The sequence below is a fragment of the Electrona antarctica genome (genome assembly GCF_951216825.1).
Source record: "Electrona antarctica genome assembly, chromosome: 16".
NCBI lineage: Eukaryota > Metazoa > Chordata > Actinopteri > Myctophiformes > Myctophidae > Electrona > Electrona antarctica.
This window is the reverse complement of record NC_136797.1, coordinates 33,034,579-33,057,211: the sequence shown is the minus strand read 5'-3', so window position 1 is coordinate 33,057,211 and position 22,633 is coordinate 33,034,579. Positions and strand designations below refer to the sequence as shown.

The 22,633-nt window shown below is 47.3% G+C and overlaps 1 protein-coding gene across 5 annotated transcripts in view; it reads left to right on the top strand.

Annotated features, from left to right (window-relative positions):
• LOC306939277 (mediator of RNA polymerase II transcription subunit 13-like) overlaps window positions 1–22,633 on the top strand; it is a 147,252-nt gene that overhangs the window by 72,568 nt on the left and 52,051 nt on the right. For all 5 annotated transcript variants that reach the window (XM_079523846.1, XM_079523845.1, XM_079523843.1 and 2 more), the window contains exon 3: window positions 5,978–6,062. In XM_079523846.1, coding sequence (XP_079379972.1) covers window positions 5,978–6,062 — 85 coding nt within the window. The remainder of the gene's footprint in view (window positions 1–5,977; window positions 6,063–22,633) is intronic.

The window sequence follows — 22,633 nt, the reverse complement described above, 5'->3', positions numbered from 1 at the left end:
TGGCTGAGGTTTATGGTGAGATAAAGCGGCAACCAACCACAGAAGCTCGCTGTGGTCTGAACTAAACGTGGTCTAGGCCAGGGGTTCTCAACCCGTGGGTCGCGACCCCTCGGGGGGTCGCCAAATTATTTTAGGGGGTCCCCAAATTATTTTCAAAAAAAAATAAAAATAGCAGACCTAAAAAAATAGCAGACCTACAAGCTCGTAGCGCGCCACTCGGTGGCGCGCTATGAGCTTGTAGATCTGCTATTTTTCAATAGCTAAATTATAACAATGCTTAAAACACCAAAAGGGGTTCCCGCCCAAAATGGTTTAAGGTTATTGTAGCAGTCAATTTATATTGGGGGTCGGGAGGGGGCGGGGCGGGGGTCCCGAGACATTGCCAAAGCATTTCCGGGGGTCCCCGGCCAAAAACGTTGAGAACCCCTGGTCTAGGCCAGTGGTTCTCAACCTTTTCAGGCCGTGACCCCCCCAAAATAATATTTGTACTGGGGACCCCCGCCCAAGCACATGGAATTGAGGCATTCAATCAAGTTGAGGCATTCGATCAAATCTTTATCGACTCAGTTCTACAGTTCTACAATTCTTTTGGCTTTTTCTTATATTATTTGACAATTTGGCCAAAGTTTGCCCAGTTTCTATAGTATAGTTTGTTGCTATATAGTTGCTATACAGTAATGGACTTATTTCTTTCTTTCTTTTTTAAGTCCATAAATCATCTCTTCATTTTCATCTGGGTTCCGACCCACTGGTTGAGAACCAATGGTCTCGCCGTACGCACACGGGTGACATGACGTGGATGCTTTACATGTTTAAAGCTGTTGGTGTGAATTTGACATTTAGGGTAATATATACTCCATCGTCAACTGAGAAATTGTTTTCGGTTTGGGAAATCAGTTCAACAAATGCAGTAAACAAGCCCTTACTTAGCCACTGGCAAGGTGACTCAATTTGGGGGCAAGAAAGGTCATGAAGGTAGTTGTTGTGGAGGATAGGGGGGGGGAGTAAATAAAGATAAATAGTGAATTGGCAGAGTAGAAAAAGGGGATTAGGGAGGAAGAGTGGAAGACACAGACAGTGAGCAAGAGAGAGCTAATGAGCTGGATTTGCTAGAGACTTGGCATTCTGCTCGTGGTGTCCTCTCCTGCTCTCGCTCCCTCTCTCTCTCCCTCACTCTCGCCACCCCTCACGCGCACCCTCTCCCCTGTCTCATTTCTCTCTCCCCATCTCTCTTTTTCTCTCTCCTTATCTCATTTCTCTCTCTCTCTCTCTCTCTCTCTCTCTCTCTCTCTCTCTCTCTCTCTCTCTCTCTCTCTCTCTCTCTCTCTCTCTCTCTCTCTCTCTGTGTGTAGAATTGCTGGCTAGAACTAGCTTCCTGTCTGAGCCCTGAAGCAGGAGTAAGGGAGGGAGAGAGGGAGGGGCAGCGAGAGGGGCTGAGGGTGTTGCAAGTAAAAAAGAACAGAGGAAGAAGGGTGAGGGTGGAGAGGCGGGAGAGAGGGAGAGGGAGGGAAGGAGCAGCGGGGAAATTGAATACTGGGGCGCCATGTTCTCACCGCCAGCGTTGCCATGGCTACAGGGGAATTCTGGCGAGTAAGGAAATCTCATTCACTCTGGTGGTGTGAAAAAAAAAAAAAACATAAACAAAACAGGAGGGAGGAATGAACAAAGAAAGAGAAAAAAAATCCCCCCCCCCCAAAAAAGGGGGGAAGAAACAGGGGAATGAGAGGAGGAGGAGGAGAGATTAACCTCTACCGGTCCAATGCCACCCATCCCCCAGGCAATTTGTCACTACCTCTCTCTCTCTCTCCTTCCTTCTTTCTCTGTGTATATGGGTGATGCTTGTTGTGCTTGCCTCCACCCTATAAGCAAACACAACACCCACCCAGTTCTACCAACAACCCCGCAGGTATGGCAGCCAACAAAGAGCAACACTGTTAAACCAGGCTGTGTGTGTGTGTCACACACACACACACACACACACACACACACACACACACACACACACACACACACACACACACACACACACACACACACACACACACACACCACATACAGTAGGTCATATTTAAAGTGGCTGCTGACATGTCAGAAACTGGGACTAAGCACTGTCAATCTGACCCCTCTCCACCCCCCCAATCCCCATCTCTCTCTCTCTCTCTCTCTCTCTCTCTAAACTAGCTAACTGAGGTTGACAGCTGCATGGGATTTGACTGGGCTGTTGCTGCAGCTAACCTGACAGCTGTACAGGGCACCCACTGTACGCACGCACGCATGCACACACGTCTATGTACGAGCATATCGGGTTTGTTTATGGTTATGTCTGAGTCATAGTGGCATGCCTATGGGGTTTGACTGAGACACAGTACCAACAAACAATGGTAAATATTAGTGAGGACCATTCATCTATTACGATAGCTTGAAAATAGGTGAAGTGTTCCTTTATGTATACTATAGATCAGTGGTTCCCAAACGGTGTGCCGAGACACACTGGTGTGCTGTCCAGCTGTGTCCAGGTGTGTCCAGGTGTGTCCAGGTGTGTCCAGGTGTGTCTTTGAGACACACTGGTGTGCTGTCCAGCTGTGTCCAGGTGTGTCTTTGAGACACACTGGTGTGCTGTCCAGCTGTGTCCAGGTGTGTCCAGGTGTGTCTTTGAGACACACTGGTGTGCTGTCCAGCTGTGTCCAGCTGTGTCCAGGTGTGTCCAGGTGTGTCCAGGTGTGTCTTTGAGACACACTGGTGTGCTGTCCAGCTGTGTCCAGGTGTGTCTTTGAGACACACTGGTGTGCTGTCCAGCTGTGTCCAGGTGTGTCCAGGTGTGTCTTTGAGACACACTGGTGTGCTGTCCAGCTGTGTCCAGGTGTGTCTTTGAGACACACTGGTGTGCTGTCCAGCTGTGTCCAGGTGTGTCTTTGAGACACACTGGTGTGCTGTCCAGCTGTGTCCAGGTGTGTCTTTGAGACACACTGGTGTGCTGTCCAGCTGTGTCCAGCTGTGTCTTGAGACACACTGGTGTGCTGTCCAGCTGTGTCCAGGTGTGTCTTTGAGACACACTGGTGTGCTGTCCAGCTGTGTCCAGGTGTGTCTTTGAGACGCACTGGTGTGCTGTCCAGCTGTGTCCAGGTGTGTCTTCGAGACACACTGGTGTGCTGTCCAGGTGTGTCCAGGTGTGTCTTTGAGACACACTGGTGTGCTGTCCAGCTGTGTCCAGGTGTGTCTTTGAGACACACTGGTGTGCTGTCCAGGTGTGTCCAGGTGTGTCTTTGAGACACACTGGTGTGCTGTCCAGCTGTGTCCAGGTGTGTCTTTGAGACACACTGGTGTGCTGTCCAGCTGTGTCCAGGTGTGTCTTTGAGACACACTGGTGTGCTGTCCAGGTGTGTCTTTGAGACACACTGGTGTGCTGTCCAGCTGTGTCCAGGTGTGTCTTTGAGACACACTGGTGTGCTGTCCAGCTGTGTCCAGGTGTGTCTTTGAGACACACTGGTGTGCTGTCCAGCTGTGTCCAGGTGTGTCTTTGAGACACACTGGTGTGCTGTCCAGCTGTGTCCAGGTGTGTCTTTGAGACACTGGTGTGCTGTCCAGCTGTGTCCAGGTGTGTCTTTGAGACACACTGGTGTGCTGTCCAGCTGTGTCCAGGTGTGTCTTGAGACACACTGGTGTGCTGTCCAGCTGTGTCCAGGTGTGTCTTTGAGACACACTGGTGTGCTGTCCAGCTGTTTCCAGGTGTGTCTTTGAGACACACTGGTGTGCTGTCCAGCTGTGTCCAGGTGTGTCTTGAGACACACTGGTGTGCTGTCCAGATGTGTCTTGAGACACCCTGGTGTGCTGTCCAGCAGTGTCCAGGTGTGTCTTGAGACACACTGGTGTGCTGTCCAGCTGTGTCCAGGTGTGTCTTGAGACACACTGGTGTGCTGTCCAGCTGTGTCTTGAGACACACTGGTGTGCTGTCCAGCTGTGTCCAGGTGTGTCTTTGAGACACACTGGTGTGCTGTCCAGCTGTGTCCAGGTGTGTCTTTGAGACACACTGGTGTGCTGTCCAGCTGTGTCCAGGTGTGTCTTTGAGACACACTGGTGTGCTGTCCAGCTGTGTCCAGGTGTGTCTTTGAGACACACTGGTGTGCTGTCCAGCTGTGTCCAGGTGTGTCTTTGAGACACACTGGTGTGCTGTCCAGCTGTGTCCAGTTGTGTCTTTGAGACACACTGGTGTGCGGTCCAGGTGTGTCCAGGTGTGTCTTTGAGACACACTGGTGTGCTGTCCAGGTGTGTCTTTGAGACACACTGGTGTGCTGTCCAGGTGTGTCTTTGAGACACACTGGTGTGCTGTCCAGCTGTGTCCAGGTGTGTCTTTGAGACACAGTGGTGTGCTGTCCAGGTGTGTCTTGAGACACAGTGGTGTGCTGTCCAGGTGTGTCTTTGAGACACAGTGGTGTGCTGTCCAGGTGTGTCTTTGAGACACAGTGGTGTGCTGTCCAGGTGTGTCTTTGAGACACAGTGGTGTGCTGTCCAGGTGTGTCTTTGAGACACAGTGGTGTGCTGTCCAGGTGTGTCTTGAGACACAGTGGTGTGCTGTCCAGGTGTGTCTTTGAGACACAGTGGTGTGCTGTCCAGGTGTGTCTTGAGACACAGTGGTGTGCTGTCCAGGTGTGTCTTTGAGACACAGTGGTGTGGTGTCCAGGTGTGTCCAGAGACACAGTGGTGTGCTGTCCAGGTGTGTCCAGATGTGTCTTGAGACACAGTGGTGTGCTGTCCAGGTGTGTCCAGGTGTGTCTTGAGACACAGTGGTGTGCTGTCCAGGTGTGTCTTGAGACACAGTGGTGTGCTGTCCAGGTGTGTCCAGGTGTGTCTTGAGACACAGTGGTGTGCTGTCCAGGTGTGTCCAGAGACACAGAGGTGTGCTGTCCAGGTGTGTCCAGGTGTGTCTTGAGACACAGAGGTGTGCTGTCCAGGTGTGTCCAGGTGTGTCTTGAGACACAGTGGTGTGCTGTCCATGTGTGTCCAGGTGTGTCTTGAGACACAGAGTTGTGCTGTCCAGGTGTGTCCAGGTGTGTCTTGAGACACAGAGGTGGGCTGTCCAGGTGTGTCCAGAGACACAGTGGTGTGCGGTCCAGGTGTGTCCAGAGACACAGTGGTGTGCTGTCCAGGTCTGTCTTGAGACACAGTGGTGTGCTGTCCAGGTGTGTCCAGAGACACAGTGGTGTGCTGTCCAGGTGTGTCCAGAGACACAGTGGTGTGCTGTCCAGGTCTGTCTTGAGACACAGTGGTGTGCTGTCCAGGTGTGCTGTCCAGGTGTGTCTTGAGACACAGTGGTGTGCTGTCCAGGTGTGTCTTGAGACACAGTGGTGTGCTGTCCAGGTGTGTCTTGAGACACAGTGGTGTGCTGTCCAGGTGTGTCTTGAGATTTTTTGACAAATATTGCAATATATACAAAAGGTTGTAATAATTTCAGTTGAATTATCAACCTTGAATTATCCTTTAATTTAATATATCAGCACTTTGATCTAATTTTCCAATACAGAGGCAACTTCTATATCGTAGAATCTGGCATCCCTTTTTTCTTTTTAATTTCGCTAATGTTAATGTAGCCAATCTACGTATATGCTCACTACGCACCATGATGATGGGATGCGTTGTGAGCTTGTAGATCAACTATTTTCCCTATGACTACAGTTGTGCCTTGAGATTTTGACTTGCCCATTGGTGTGCTCCTCTCAACATGAAAAAGTTGAAAACGACTGCTGTAGGTATAGTCAATGTGCCAAAACCATGGGTTGTGTATCATCTGAAAGCTGGCTGGCATGCATGCCAAAACTTGTTTTCTGTGTGAAGTAATTACTGTCGGACTCTGTTGCTATACGTACATTGATTGCAACAACAGTGGCGGCGGATAATTAATCATTTCTTTCGGTTCAAATCTCAACCTGCATCATGTACATTGTAATATTGATTTTGTTTTATTTCTCTCTCTGTGTTCCAGTGGCTGAGGAGGGACTTTGGGAATGTGGGCTGTCTTATGAATGCAGGACCCTCCTCTTCAAGGCCATCCACAACTTGCTGGAAAGGTAAAAGATAAATAATTATTCATCATACATCTTCATCTACAACACAATTTAACTCAGCATTACACTGTAGTATATTAAAACACAGCATTTTACTGTGTAGTCATGCAACAAAATTGCTTTAACCCATTTAGGACGGGAACCCCTGTTGGGGTTTTTACCTTTCAAGACAGGAACCCCTTTAGGGGTAGTTGTTGCTATGTACAGTATATAGCAACATATTGGTTTGGTAATATTTGAATAATTATTTGACGTTTCTCAGGGAAAAAAAAATATATCGGCATACACATTTCCAATGTTCTTAACCATTCACCATACATACACAATACATATCGTTACTGTCGGGAGGAAACCTCCTAACTCAATTTTTGAGTTTTGTTTTTTGCATAAATTGAACACCATTTACGTCTTGTGTGTTTCGAAAATATTTAAGCAATGTAAAGTAGTGAAAAGCACTTGGGACAAAACCTCTTAACTCCATTGGACCCTCAAACTGTCTGCTAAAGCGACTAACTCCATCACCTCTTCCCCTCTCATGAAAGTGATTGACTATATAAAGTCACAGCACCAACTTTGATGAGGCAGTATTGCTTTGTTTTCAAAATATAAGGTTTTCTTAATTTCCTGAAGAAAAAAAAAGATTTTTAATTTACTGAAAAATGAACATTTTGGAGTTAGGTGGTTTCTTCCCGACAGCAGAGATATACAATAACTATTTCCCTTTACTGTAGTATAAAGATTTGCAAATCAACTATGGAAATCAGTTCAATTCATAATTAAAATTTAGTTGGGGATAAGTGCCATAAACCTACTGTATCTCACCTTGAAGATGGTAGAACAGAGTTGGATGGATGGTAACTTGATACCCAAACACATTGTAAAAGTTAAGTTCATGCGGTACAGGTTGTACTTATTTGTGGAGGGTAAGCCTTCTTCAATCATTGTAATGCTGCTGCTGCTGTTTGTCAAGGTTTATCTAGCATCCGTCGCCTGTAATGACCTGATGATATATGTACACGGTCTTGTGTGGCTGCCTGCCACAGAGACAAACCTACCCGGAGACTGTGTTGTTTCACCTAAACTACTGGCCTATGGAATTCGGTGCCACTAGTTGAAACCACTCACTCCGGTTGGAGTGGCTGGGCTGCTAGAAGAATCTTAAGAATGTATATCACAGTTTTATAGTGTAACGGATAATTTCACACTGTTTATACGATAGCACAGTCATTGTGTTTCTTTTTTTGTCAGACGGTTGACTTAATGAATACAATTTCCATTGAGTGTTGACTTCAATGTGTATTATTGTTCATTAATACAGAATGTAATTACTGGAGGCCATTCCCACACTGTTCATGCTTGCAGGTACTGAATAATATCGACATTTAGTCCATAGTTACTGATATTTTTCTGTATTCATGTGTCAGTTAAATCGAAGGACCACTTGATGAATATTTTCAGTGTAAAAGGCTATTACCTTTAAAAATAATCTTAAACCTTTAGTAAACCCAGTAAATCAGGAGACCAAAATACATTTAGACGGACAGCCAGTAGCATATTTTGTATTTTGTAGTTATTTGAACCCATCAGTTACACTTCTGTAATATCGGCCAACTCTGCTCTGTCACAGTTTTCAGATCATCTCCTTTTGACAATGTTAAGCCTTTAGATGACAATGTTAAGCCTAGATGACAAGTAACGCTTGGGACTATGCAGTGCAGCATAGTCCTAAGTGTTACTTGTCATCTAAAGTTACTTTTTGTAGAGCATTACTTTGTGCTGTTTGGTGTAAATGACCACCCGGAGTGGCGAACACGCAAAACTATATCTTTCATTCACAATTAATACACAATCCAAAATCAACTCCAGCTTTGAGGGGCTTTAGTATCCATATATGGATGATACGCTGAGATGGCAATAATGTATGTATCTCTCTCTCTCTCTCTCTCTCTCTCTCTCTCTCTCTCTCTCTCTCTCTCTCTCCCTCTCTCATTAAATTCCCCTTCTGTCTGTGGATTGCTAGAATGCGGGAACATGTGATTAGGGCAGAATGTTCTATTTACAACCACAAAAAGCAAAGTGTCTGTCTGTCTGTCTGTCGGTCGATGTCCTCCGCTATGTTTCAGAACCATGGACAGCATGGCTGCTGAGCCACCTACACACTACACACAGTGCTGTCTGAACAGCTCCTACTGTACATCATGCAAGTCAAGCTCATTGACAAAATGAATATGCATACACATATAATTGTTCAGATATTTCAAAAGGACAAAGCACAAAGGTGGGGTTGTTGTTGTTGTTGTTGGTGGTGGGGGTGGTGGTGGGGGGTCTCTATAAGGTCGCAGATAACTACTGTATGAAACCTTGCGTTTTTGTCACGTCATGTCACGTCACGTCACTCAATCTGTCACTGACAATCGTTACTCACAATATTGTGCCCAGGTCTCGTGGCATCACTATGACATCATCAAGGATGATATTAAAATTCCCATACATGCGTAAAGCCCCCCATATATTGTGCCTACCTCTAGACGGGCCTGCCCCAAAGTTATTTGTGCAGCCGTGCCCGGCAGCCGGAGAAAACTAGAGTTCTCAACAGGCCCGAAGATTAAGGTCCGGCCCTACCTGGGCCCTCATCAAACCCTGTACATTCAAGACACTGCCCCCGCTGCCACCCTTAGATCTCCATATATGGAGCTGACCTGTTCTGACATTCCATATGTTGATCTGACCTCATCGCACCCAGTACACTCAAGACACGCTCCATATGGCCAGTGCCTTCTCGCCCTCAGGCGTCTTATTGGTTTATATCATAATTACATAAATGATCAGGTAAATTAGCCCATGACCTGTGCTCTCACCTATCAAGATCTTGATTCATAACCCCAGTTAGTTCTTTTACTTTTGAAACAAACTCGGCTCTCATATTTCCCTTGTGCATATACAGCAGGGAGCTTTCTGTAGGCCATTTTTTCCATTGCTGGATCTGAAAGACATTGTTGTTTGCTGCATTAAATTAGCATCTACTTCATGTATGTTGTTTTGGAGCACATCTTTTCCCCTCATCTCCCAAATCTCAACCACTCTTTTGTGTGCCAAAGTATCTCGATGCTTGTAAATCATTTTCTGCTGGTTATTTATTATGTGACTCGTTGCTGACCTCTCCATTTATCCAAAGTTCTGACAGATGTACTCCAGTTTCCCTGAAAAGCAGTCTTTTTTGCCTTAGTGCATACTCTACATCCTAACCTTTTTCTTTTTGGTGAAGAGCCATGTATTCCTGTTTCTCAATCTCCACTCACTCTATTGCTTCATTGTCCAGTTCAAAGGTAATTGTCAGGTTTGCTGCTCCATGTTGAGGCGGTGGTGTCTAGCGCCGAAGCCCCTTACCCAGGGAACAAACTTTTTGGCTTAACAGTCAAAGTGGCTAGTAGATGTTTTTTTTAATTTGTGTTAATACTAGGGCTGGGCAAAAAAATCGATTCACTCAAATATTGCGACCTTTAATGTCACCACGATTTTCAAATGTAATCGTGAAGTTCGAATCGTGATTTATTTTATTTTATTTTATTTTATTTTAGGTTGGTTTTGTCAGATTATTTTCTTCTTTTTTATGACAGTAAGACTGACATTATCTTGAAGTGTATGATTCAACTTGTCATGGTTTATATTGTTTATAATTGTTTTCAAATGTTGTAGTATAAAAAAAGCAAAGTAACTCGCAATAAATCGCAATATCGAATCAAATTGCAATATAATTACAGTAAGAATCGCAATATAAATCGAATCGGCACCCTACTGTAGGTATCAATATCGTATCGAATCGGGAGGTAAGTGAATCGCCCCACCCCTAAGTTAATATTACTGTATAATATGCAATTTTCAATGGCATCATAAGGAATATTAGCATAATTGTCAGTGTTCTACTGCAGGGGTTCTCAACCCGTGGGTCGCGACCCCTCGGGGGGTCGCCAAATTATTTTAGGGGGTCCCCAAATTTAAAAAAAAAAGTATTTTCACGATTTTCCAAAAATAGCAGACCTACAAGCCACTATGAGCTTGTAGATCTGCTATTTTTCAATAGCTAAATTATAACAATGCTTAAAACACCAAAAGGGGTTCCCGGCCAAAATGGTTTAAGGTTATTGTAGCAGTCAATTTATATTGGGGGTCGGGAGGGGGCGGGGCGGGGGTCCCGAGACATTGCCAAAGCATTTCCGGGGGTCCCCGGCCAAAAACGTTGAGAACCCCTGTTCTACTGAACCGCTGTTGGGAGGTCTGCGGCATGGCTGGATAATCTACCCTGGAAAATGTACAGCAGCAGCCTATCAGAGTAAAACAGTTATGATTCAGTGACAGCGCAAACTGCAATTCAGTGTACAGTGACACACATCCTCTGCTCTACTGTTTTATGTGCGTTACAGTGTCATGCCCATGGAAGTATCTTTCCTGATCTTTATGGCAGTGTGCTCCCCAAACTGGAGAGCAGACTAGCAGAGGCAGTGTTCCAGAAATCATCATGGTGCCGATCGAGAGACAAGATCTGGCTTAGCCTCTATGGCATGGAGCACATGCATCCTCACTCGGCAGGTACTGGGTTAGAGATATCGAGTGCACTGTAGTGCACATGGCCAGCAAGGTAGCGGTACTTCATCATGTGCTCCATGAGAAAGAAGGTGACAAGTTTAATGTCACCTTCTTTCTCTGCACATTCAAACTGGCGTGTGAGAAGTGTAGGAAGAATGAAGTTGTCTACAGACTGTGTCAGCCAGTAGGATGGAGATGAGCAGTGGCCAGGTAGTTACTGCTCTATCTGTAAAACTGTCTTTGGGCCAGTTGGCAGAAACAACTTCAAGAGATACACCCTGAAAGGCCCTCACTCAAGATTTATCATTGAAGTTGCCTGTCAGCCCCCTGTGCTACAGTGTACAACCACATGAGTGCGGATCCCTGTATCACTGTATCAGTTTTACGATGCAGCTGAGGAATGACTGTATAATATGAATCTGACCGGGATGCACGATTACATTATAGTACTCTACCGGCTGGTTCCAGCACACCGGCTTGGTTACATGGCGTTTTGTAACGGTTTGATAGTTGAAAAAACCTCACAGTAAAGAACATTTCTAGGTTCACAAAATGACAAAAGGATTAATTCACCTTCTTGCCAGGTGAGATTGACATGAAAAAAAATAAAAATAACATCAGACAGAAATGGATTCTACAGAACCTAAATAAGAGGTATTACACATGACACGTGGGTCAAAAGTTGCATTTGCGCCATAGCGTTCAGTGCTCATCTTGGATTATACAAATTACAAGAGTTTCCCCAATGGCAACTTTGGGCAACCAGACAAAATTGTTCTATGACACTATGAATACAAACTCCATAGGAAACAACTATTTTATTTAGCTTTAGTATTGAGAGGATGGAAGCGTCAAATGTACTGTGTGTGTGTGTGTGTGTGTGTGTGTGTGTGTGTGTGTGTGTGTGTGTGTGTGTGTGTGTGTGTGTGTGTGTGTGTGTGTGTGTGTGTGTGTGTGTGTGTGTGTGTGTGTGTGTGTGTGTGTGTGTGTGTGTGTGTGTGTGTGTGTGTGTGTGTGTGCACGCGTGCATACACTTTCTGACTGTTTCTAGATGCACTCGTTTAAGGACACTCTCCCGGAGATCGTTTGAATTTATCTGTTTGTTTGGTCGTGCGAGGAACGCACATCAGATGCTACCCACGCACGCACGTACAGTACACACACACACACACACACACACACACACACACACACACATCTCGTAGCACAGTGCTTCTCAACCTTTTCTGGATCAGGGCCCACTTGAAAATCTCTAAAGTGTTACTATTTGTCAACTGCACTAACTCAGTGAAGAGAAACTCAAGTGGCGACGTAAATGTACTGATGTGGGACGGGTGCAGCATTGCCTGCCACGCATATATGGCCACAGCAGTGTGTTAGCGGAGACTTATTGTTCGAAAATGGAAATGTAATGAGCGAATAAACATAAATGCAAATCTATAACTTGACACAAGCGTGGACGATGTTTTAGAGCTCCCACTAAATCCCACTAAGTCTCACGCTGACGTGGGCACTCAGCGCCCGGTTGGCGGTACATGCACTAGTATGGGCATGGTCCATTCTGCATTGCAGAGTGTCGAACAGATGAACATGCTCTCTGAGACGCTCAGGCCGGCGTCCATGCATAAAAACATGCAGGGCCAACTCCGTCCGTCCGTGTGCCCTGTGTCCGTCCGTCCGTGTGTCCGTCCGTGTGTCCGTCCGTCCGTCCGTCTGTGAACAGCAAATCTCTGGCACCGTTGGCTTGATCGCAGCCATACTCTGCACACACACTCCCTGAATGCCAGAGCTGAACCTCTGCCCCAAAGTTTTCACATTGGCCTGTTATAGCGCCACCAGGAGGCCGCTTTGTGCAAAACAAATGTTTTGACAGTACACCTACAGATTTTGTCCAAACATTACGCAAATTGGTACACAGTCTCTTTAGAGCCATTCAACAAAACGAGTCTTTCAGATTTTTCAGACTCCATCCTGATTGGCTAAGATTGGCTTCCAAAGTTCGCAGGAGTGCTCCGTTTCAAACAAAATGCTGCAAATCATGAACACATGGTGTGATTTCCGTGACATTTTGCACGCACATTCCCACTAGGTCGAGGAAGAAATGCCACTTGAATATTTTCAACTCAGCCTCATGGTGGCGCTATAACTGGCCGATTTGTGTTTTTACCTATAACTGCACCGATCTGTGTAAAACCATGTATGCACACTCCCTAGAGGCCAAGGAAAAACCTTTGCCTGGAATTTTTCACATCGGCTCTTTATAGCGCCACCAGGAGGCCGACATATGTAAAACACATTTTCTAATATTACTCCTTCAGATTTTATCCAAATTTCACGCAAATCGGTACACATGCTCTCCATAGTCATGTGATCATGTGATTTGTTTGATTTCTCATAATTATCCATCCTGATTGGCTACGATTGGCTTCTAAAGTTTTCAGGAGTAGCCCGTTTTGTACCCGTTTTGTACAAATTGCCACAACTCCGCAACGCAGCGTCCGATTGCGGTGAAACTGTGCATGCCTATTCCCACTACTAGGCTGAGGCAGAAATGCCACTTGACAGTTTTCAAATCAGCCTCATGGTGGCGCTACAACAGGCCAAGTCGCGTCACACACACACACACAACAATTTTTGCCAAACATTTTGCCAAACATCACACACAATCCTATCCTCTTGGTGGAGACCTGTGCCCAGAAGGGCACTTTTTCTAGTTATATACTATAATACAGCTTCTCAAAACAGTTACAGTCAGACAGGCAGGCACTATCTGTCATACATCAAATATTTGTTTTTTCAACTAATAAACACGTGAGTGCACTCAGCTGAGCAGCACGCACAACTGTAGCACTAGCACATACACTGTTCCAAATGATGCACTCAGCGCACAAGCACAGAGCTCGCAGTCGCAGCCGCACACACGTTACAGTACAGTACAGTACAGCTGAAAAAAACCTGTCTCACCTAGTGTAGATGCAGACGCCTTTTTTGCATCCATTATTTCCACAATCTTCTCATGTGACAGCTTTGCTGCTGTATCATCCTCAATGTCCAGAATGGCAAGCGAGGAAAACCTTGTATCTCCCATTGTTGACCGCAGCACATTTTGAATTGTTTTCATGGCAGAAAACTTCCCTCTGTGGTGTTTCCAAATTACTTTGTGGAGAATTCCGGTCAGATCCACTGATGGCCCCGGGGTTGTTGGGTCCCAACTGCCCGGGCACGGTGGTTGTTCTGCCGGCGGTGGCTGCACTGCTGGGGGCCCAGCTGTAGCAGCGATGCTCGTTGTCAGTTGTTGTTTCACTGCTGGGGGCCCAGCTGTAGCAGTGATGCTCGTTGTCGTTGTTGTTTCACTGCTGGGGGCCCAGCTGTAGCAGCGATGCTCGTTGTCGTTGTTGTTTCACTGCTGGGGGCCCAGCTGTAGCAGCGATGCTCATTGTCGTTGTTGTTTCACTGCTGGGGGCCCAGCTGTAGCAGCGATGCTCGTTGTTGTTTCACTGCTGGGGGCCCAGCTGTAGCAGTGATGCTCGTTGTTGTTTCACTGCTGGGGGCCCAGCTGTAGCAGTGATGCTCGTTGTCGTTGTGGTTTCACTGCTGGGGGCCCAGCTGTAGCAGCGATGCTCGTTGTCGTTGTTGTTTCACTGCTGGGGGCCCAGCTGTAGCAGTGATGCTCGTTGTCAGTTGTTGTTTCACTGCTGGGGGCCCAGCTGTAGCAGCGATGCTCGTTGTTGTTGTTTCACTGCTGGGGGACCAGCTGTAGCAACGATGCTCGTTGTTGTTTCACTGCTGGGGGCCCAGCTGTAGCAGCGATGCTCGTTGTTGTTTCACTGCTGGGGGCCCAGCTGTAGCAGCGATGCTCGTTGTTGTTGTTTCACTGCTGGGGGACCAGCTGTAGCAGCGATGCTCGTTGTTGTTGTTTCACTGCTGGGGGACCAGCTGTAGCAGCGATGCTCGTTGTTGTTTCACTGCTGGGGGCCCAGCTGTAGCAGCGATGCTCGTTGTCGTTGTTGTTTCACTGCTGGGGGCCCAGCTGTAGCAGCGATGCTCGTTGTTGTTTCACTGCTGGGGGCCCTGTAGCAGCGATGCTCGTTGTCGTTGTTGTTTCACTGCTGGGGGACCAGCTGTAGCAGCGATGCTCGTTGTCGTTGTTGTTTCACTGCTGGGGGCCCAGCTGTAGCAGCGATGCTCGTTGTTGTTGTTGTTTCACTGCTGGGGGCCCAGCTGTAGCAACGATGCTCGTTGTCGTTGTTGTTTCACTGCTGGGGGCCCAGCTGTAGCAGCGATGCTCGTTGTTGTTTCACTGCTGGGGGCCCAGCTGTAGCAGCGATGCTCGTTGTCGTTGTTGTTTCACTGCTGGGGGCCCAGCTGTAGCAGCGATGCTCGTTGTTGTTTCACTGCTGGGGGCCCAGCTGTAGCAGCGATGCTCGTTGTTGTTTCACTGCTGGGGGCCCAGCTGTAGCAGCGATGCTCGTTGTCGTTGTTGTTTCACTGCTGGGGGCCCAGCTGTAGCAGCGATGCTCGTTGTCAGTTGTTGTTTCACTGCTGGGGGCCCAGCTGTAGCAGCGATGCTCGTTGTCAGTTGTTGTTTCACTGCTGGGGGCCCAGCTGTAGCAGCGATGCTCGTTGTTGTTTCACTGCTGGGGGCCCAGCTGTAGCAGCGATGCTCGTTGTTGTTGTTGTTTCACTGCTGGGGGCCCAGCTGTAGCAGCGATGCTCGTTGTTGTTGTTGTTTCACTGCTGGGGGCCCAGCTGTAGCAGCGATGCTCGTTGTCTTTGTTGTTTCACTGCTGGGGGCCCAGCTGTAGCAGCGATGCTCGTTGTCTTTGTTGTTTCACTGCTGGGGGCCCAGCTGTAGCAGCGATGCTCGTTGTCTTTGTTGTTTCACTGCTGGGGGCCCAGCTGTAGCAGCGATGCTCGTTGTCCTTGTTGTTTCACTGCTGGGGGCCCAGCTGTAGCAGCGATGCTCGTTGTCCTTGTTGTTTCACTGCTGGGGGCCCAGCTGTAGCAGCGATGCTCGTTGTCTTTGTTGTTTCACTGCTGGGGGCCCAGCTGTAGCAGCGATGCTCGTTGTCCTTGTTGTTTCACTGCTGGGGGCCCAGCTGTAGCAGCGATGCTCGTTGTTGTTTCACTGCTGGGGGCCCTGTAGCAGCGATGCTCGTTGTTGTTTCACTGCTGGGGGCCCAGCTGTAGCAGCGATGCTCGTTGTCGTTGTTGTTTCACTGCTGGGGGCCCAGCTGTAGCAGCGATGCTCGTTGTCCTTGTTGTTTCACTGCTGGGGGCCCAGCTGTAGCAGCGATGCTCGTTGTTGTTTCACTGCTGGGGGCCCAGCTGTAGCAGCGATGCTCGTTGTCAGTTGTTGTTTCACTGCTGGGGGCCCAGCTGTAGCAGCGATGCTCGTTGTTGTTTCACTGCTGGGGGCCCCTGTAGCAGCGATGCTCGTTGTTGTTTCACTGCTGGGAGCCCCTGTAGCAGTGATGCTCGTTGTTGTTTCACTGCTGGGGGCCCCTGTAGCAGCGATGCTCGTTGTTGTTTCACTGCTGGGGGCCCAGCTGTAGCAGCGATGCTCGTTGTCAGTTGTTGTTTCACTGCTGGGGGCCCTGTAGCAGCGATGCTCGTTGTTGTTTCACTGCTGGGGGCCCAGCTGTAGCAGCGATGCTCGTTGTCGTTGTTGTTTCACTGCTGGGGGCCCAGCTGTAGCGGCGATGCTCGTTGTTGTTTCACTGCTGGGGGCCCAGCTGTAGCAGCGATGCTCGTTGTCCTTGTTGTTTCACTGCTGGGGGCCCAGCTGTAGCAGCGATGCTCGTTGTCGTTGTTGTTTCACTGCTGGGGGCCCAGCTGTAGCAGCGATGCTCGTTGTTGTTTCACTGCTGGGGGCCCAGCTGTAGCAGCGATGCTCGTTGTTGTTTCACTGCTGGGGGCCCAGCTGTAGCAGCGATGCTCGTTGTCGTTGTTGTTTCACTGCTGGGGGCCCTGTAGCAGCGATGCTCGTTGTCCTTGTTGTTTCACTGCTGGGGGCCCAGCTGTAGCAGCGATGCTCGTTGTTGTTTCACTGCTGGGGGCCCAGCTGTAGCAGCGATGCTCGTTGTTGTTTCACTGCTGGGGGCCCAGCTGTAGCAGTGATGCTCGTTGTCGTTGTTGTTTCACTGCTGGGGGCCCTGTAGCAGCGATGCTCGTTGTCCTTGTTGTTTCACTGCTGGGGGCCCAGCTGTAGCAGCGATGCTCGTTGTTGTTTCACTGCTGGGGGCCCAGCTGTAGCAGCGATGCTCGTTGTTGTTTCACTGCTGGGGGCCCAGCTGTAGCAGCGATGCTCGTTGTCCTTGTTGTTTCACTGCTGGGGGCCCAGCTGTAGCAGCGATGCTCGTTGTTGTTTCACTGCTGGGGGCCCAGCTGTAGCAGTGATGCTCGTTGTCGTTGTTGTTTCACTGCTGGGGGCCCAGCTGTAGCAGTGATGCTCGTTGTCGTTGTTGTTTCACTGCTGGGGGCCCAGCTGTAGCAGCGATGCTCGTTGTTGTTTCACTGCTGGGGGCCCAGCTGTAGCAGCGATGCTCGTTGTTGTTTCACTGCTGGGAGCCCAGCTGTAGCAGCGATGCTCGTTGTTGTTTCACTGCTGGGGGCCCAGCTGTAGCAGTGATGCTCGTTGTCGTTGTTGTTTCACTGCTGGGGGCCCAGCTGTAGCAGCGATGCTCGTTGTTGTTTCACTGCTGGGGGCCCAGCTGTAGCAGCGATGCTCGTTGTCGTTGTTGTTTCACTGCTGGGGGCCCAGCTGTAGCAGTGATGCTCGTTGTCGTTGTTGTTTCACTGCTGGGGGCCCCTGTAGCACGATGCTCGTTGTTGTTTCACTGCTGGGGGCCCCTGTAGCAGCGATGCTCGTTGTTGTTTCACTGCTGGGGGCCCAGCTGTAGCAGCGATGCTCGTTGTCGTTGTTGTTTTCGACAGGTGCTGCTGGTAGCTGGGGTCTGGTGGCCTCGGCTCTTGTAGGCCCTAGTTGTTGTGTTATGGAAGAATTAGAAGGACGCTTCAGGAATTTAAAGATATCCATGTTAACTTTTCTTGCCAAGTTGAGGTATAGGAAGATCGCCGACTTCACTCCGTTGTAAGTGAAGTCAGTACGGAAAAAAAATGAGTACTCTAAAATAAATTTATTGCAAAACAAAACATAATAGAATTCAGATTTATTTCTCACAATTAGTTTTATTTCATTGCATGCAATAAATATTTAATTTCACTTTTTTTCTTCTATTCTATAACTCCGCACATGAGCAGTAAAATGAATTACTAGGATTTTGGATAATTTGCAGCTTAGGTCTACCTGCGTTGTTTGTGTCATACATACACAGGACATGAATATATATATATATATTATTTTATTACCAGTAAGACGCCCTGAAGGTGAGAAGCGACCTCGCCCGTGTGCACGCATCCGCCTGGGTGATGGCAGACTGCTGGGCGAGTGCTGGCGCTTTGGCATGCGGGGGGGGGGGGGGGGGGCAGATCAACATATGGAATGAATTCTGTACGAGTGTGTCTTGAGTTTGATGTGGTCACAACATATGGAATGTCAGAACAGGTCAGCTCCATATATGGATATCTAAGGGTGGCAGCGGGAGCAGTGTCTTGAGTGTACAGGGTTTGATGAGGTCTGGCTATATATGGAGCGTGTCTTGAGTGTACAGGGTTTGATGAGGTCTGGCTATATATGGAGCGTGTCTTGAGTGTACAGGGTTTGATGAGGTCTGGCTATATATGGAGCGTGTCTTGAGTGTACAGGGTTTGATGAGGTCAGATCAACATATGGAATGTCAGAATAGGTCGGCTCCATATATGGAGATCTAATTGTTTGAGGTTTGAGGTCAGATGTAGAGTTGGTCAGATGTAGAGTTCCATGTATGGCTATCCAGGGTTTGATGAGGTCAATGTTGTGATCTTCATATGGTGGTGTGTCATTTGGGATTCTGCACTTTGAATATATAAAGGCAACCTGTATGAATTAGGCATCAACTATTACGAATCATTTGGATGTGAAATATTTGCCGGTGAGCATTTCATTTATTTGTCAAGCCCCAGTGTGTAAAGGCCTTACATTGCCTTACCTTAGAAAAAAAAACATCTACTAACTGCCTATAGCTCTAAATGAAATTATAATCTTGACTTCTGAATCGGTGGCTCAAGCAGCACTCCTTTCTGAGTCATAGCAAAGCCCATCTGTTAAATGAAGCAGCACATATTTGTTCTCGATTAAGTTAAGCATCAATGATCATCATAGGGGGCAGACTGAATTAACCTTCCTATTACCTTGAAGCTTGCTTCCCTTATAACTCTCAACACTGGAAGGTTCAAATTCAATCTCTCATTTCACACATACACCTCAATGTACAGTGTGTGTACCCCCCCACACGCACGCACGCACGCACGCACGCACGCACGCACGCACGCACGCACGCACGCACGCATGCACGCACGCACGCACGCACGCACGCACGCACACACACACACACACACACACAGTCAACTCAGTCCAAGCTGAGACAAATCAGTCCACAATTATGCGTGGGATCTTATACTCAGATAAGAGCTGGGAGGGCTGCCTGCAGCACACATTATTGCAGTGTATTAGGATATAACGTTGTAACCCAATGTTTGTCCTATAGTGATGGCAACATGCCACACTATACTGTTCAATGGGATTACTGTTCAAATATTTGTCACTCTGTTTACACCCTAACGATGTAATGACAGTCCTTGCCCCTCAATACTATGACGTTTCGAATTCCAAAACAATGTCAACCTATGCCCCAGACAGGCCAAGATCAGACAGGCAGACAGAAAGATGGATGGAGTTAGTTAGAGCAATGCCTCCTGGCAGTGATTTTCACTCTACTGAGCACAACTTTCTAGTTGGTGTAAAGTGTAGGAGGCTGGTGAGTAGCCTATCGTGTGCAGCATGGAGATGAGGGAGCTCGGTTCAGAGGACAAATAGATACTGTAGTATCATCTAAAGAGGAACTTACGGAGCTGGTGAGCAGGTCAGCATTATGTCGTGAAATGGGGGACATCACATCGTTAACTGGTGCTTTCCAATATAGACCCCAGTAACGATGTGGGATGATGCACAAGGTGTGAGAGTGCTACTCCAGTAAGTGGTACAGTGTGTATTTATAGAATAGCCATGGCGGACGGTTGGTTGAGAGATGACTTAATGTCTTATAATTCACTAGAGCAGTGAGGATGGACAGGACAAATGACTGTGGCATCTTTTCTCTAGAGTCAGGGGTGTGATTTTAGTAAGGGGGGGAACGTGACACAGATATTTCTAGCCACAACAAGCAGATTTGGGGGAAGAAAAAAAGCAGCATTATAATAATCTAATAATAATCTGCAGTTTCTCAAGCAGGCTGTAAGGACAATGATGCCAGGCATCATTCACTGTATCTAGAGGGCTCACTGGCCAGTGAATATTGCTGCTGTGGCTGTTTTGCATGCCTTGGGACATTAAATGGGTACAGCATGGCTGAGGAACCAGATACCTGGCTTGCAATTTCACATGATTCATGTGATAACGTTTGACCTTATTTCATAACAACATTAAATAAATAAAATGAATCACACAAGCACGCACGCACGCACGCACGCACGCACGCACGCACGCACGCACGCACGCACGCACGCACGCACGCACGCACGCACGCACGCACGCACGCACGCACACACACACACACACACACACACACACACACACACACACACACACACACACACACACACACACACACACACACACACAGACATTGTGTTTTGTTGTTCATCAAATCTATTTGGAACATTATTTATTTAATGTTATTACGGGATTGTTGTAGGTCTGTGAGAGGCCGGTTGGAAGTAATGTCTACTCCCAGACAGGAAAAGACAAGCTGGCTGTTGTGTTATTAATGTTGAATGAGAGCAGTGGCCATGGGAAATAGAAGGCAAGGCTGCCTGGCATGTGGCGAATAACTGCTTTTACAGCATGAGGAGCATCTGTAAGTGGGTGAGGAAGTTGCACCAAAAATGTTGAGACTATAGACTGGAGGTTGTCTGTCTGCTGAGCCTGGCCAGGCAGAGGAGAAGTCTGCTTATTATTATAAGCAACTTTGGGCTAGTCGCTTGTAAATATTGGTGATTGCGTTGTTTTGGGTCTTGTTTCTAAAGTGTAGCAACTACTGTACAGGGTTAAAAAAAACATTTTAATCTTGTGTTTCTGCAGTGCTCAACATACAGTTCTTATGACATTTGGGGTTCCATCGCACAGAGCACCTGTCATACTACTTGAATCCATCAAAACTGGGAAAGCGTCTGTGTCATTTTAGATTTCTGCGTTGGCTATTCATAAATTGCAGATCAACAAGCTCACAGCACGTCATAGTATGTGGTCCACCTCTAATTTCTGCTTAAGGTTTTCTGTGAGTTGGAGGCTTTTATCTCCCCCCCGATCTCCTGACATCATCACACACATTATTAATGTTGCTCACGTAGATGGTCGCACGCTTTCAGTTCGTGCAAGACTGTTCGTGCAGATCCGTTTCCTCAGCAGAAATCCGCCTGCGTCTCCTCCAACCTGCCGAAATAACAATGCACCTGGCCCTTAAGGGGAATGGGAGACGATGCTCTGATTGGTCTAAATTATGTCATGACCTAAACACATCCATGACTAATACAGAGACTAAATACAACCCCTTTGACCCCACGTTATCCTCCATCCAACTAGAAAAATGTCTTCGCCTCCAAGGCATTGAGCCATGCTTTTATTTTTTTATTTTTTATATACTTTTTTTTGGCTTTATTGCCTTTATTGATCGTTTTTACAGGGATATTTCAAAAACCGTTGGCCATTTTATCGTCTACTCAGGCTTATGTGAACACCCCAGACAATTTTTAAGTTACTTAATTCAGTATTTAGATATTTGATATTCATTTTAGCTAAAAATTTAATGAAAAAACACCCCTCATGTACAGTATTAGAAGGACAAGAATGTCACCAGAAAAAAGTTGGGGTGTTTTTGATTAATCTATCATGGTTAAACTGGAGTTTGAAGTTATAATGGGTTTGTATAGTTAGGGGGGCGTGGCAGCGGGGAGAGACACGCAGCAAAGGTAGTTGGTAACGGGACTCGAACCTGTGATGCACTGCCAGGTCACACTCGAGCCTATCGGCTCCATTTTCGTCTGATCTTTCTAAATACACTGTTTTGGGATTTAGCAGTGGGGAAGGGGTGTTCCCCCACTAAAATTGGTATTTTGGTTACCTGTCTAAATCCCTAAAACACCTCCGTTACCCGTTATATTATGCATAGGTGTGGTTTGGGCAAACCAGTCCACGTGCCATTGCCTTTAAGAGATCCCTTATCCGTTGCCCGTTAGTGCTATATTAGTGCTTACGGTCTATAGCCCATGGAAGAGTGTTGCGTTGCTGCCTTGAAGTCTCACTTGTGCAATTTAGGGGAAAGCGTGCCAGCACGCCCATGACCACACCTCTAGGCGCAAATACCGGTGTCGGCAAAAAGGATAGCGGGTGACACTGGACCAAAATACCGTTAAGGGACAGAGCCCTATGTGCCCAAACCACTACGCCAGTGGTACGGGCCACTCCACCTTGCTATATAGATTGTCTAAATTGGGCACTTGACATTTTTCGTGGGTCAAGTCTAATTGGAATGCTATAGAGCGCCGAAGTCCTGACGTCACTCGCTCATCTCCTGGTTCACGGAAGTAATTTCTCTATGGATAATAACATGGGGTTACCTTAAAATCAAGCATTGTGATCCAAAAATAAACAAAGTGTCTCGGTGAAATTGTCGGGGAGGTGGCTCTGTGTCGTTTACGACCGTCAGTCACTCATATTTGATACCGTCTGTTTCTAGCGAAAATGTAACTAATTCAGCAGCAGTAACATTAGCGTTTTCTCTCAGTCAGTTGATTCTTAATATCCATATGAGTGAAACGGCCGGGATGACATG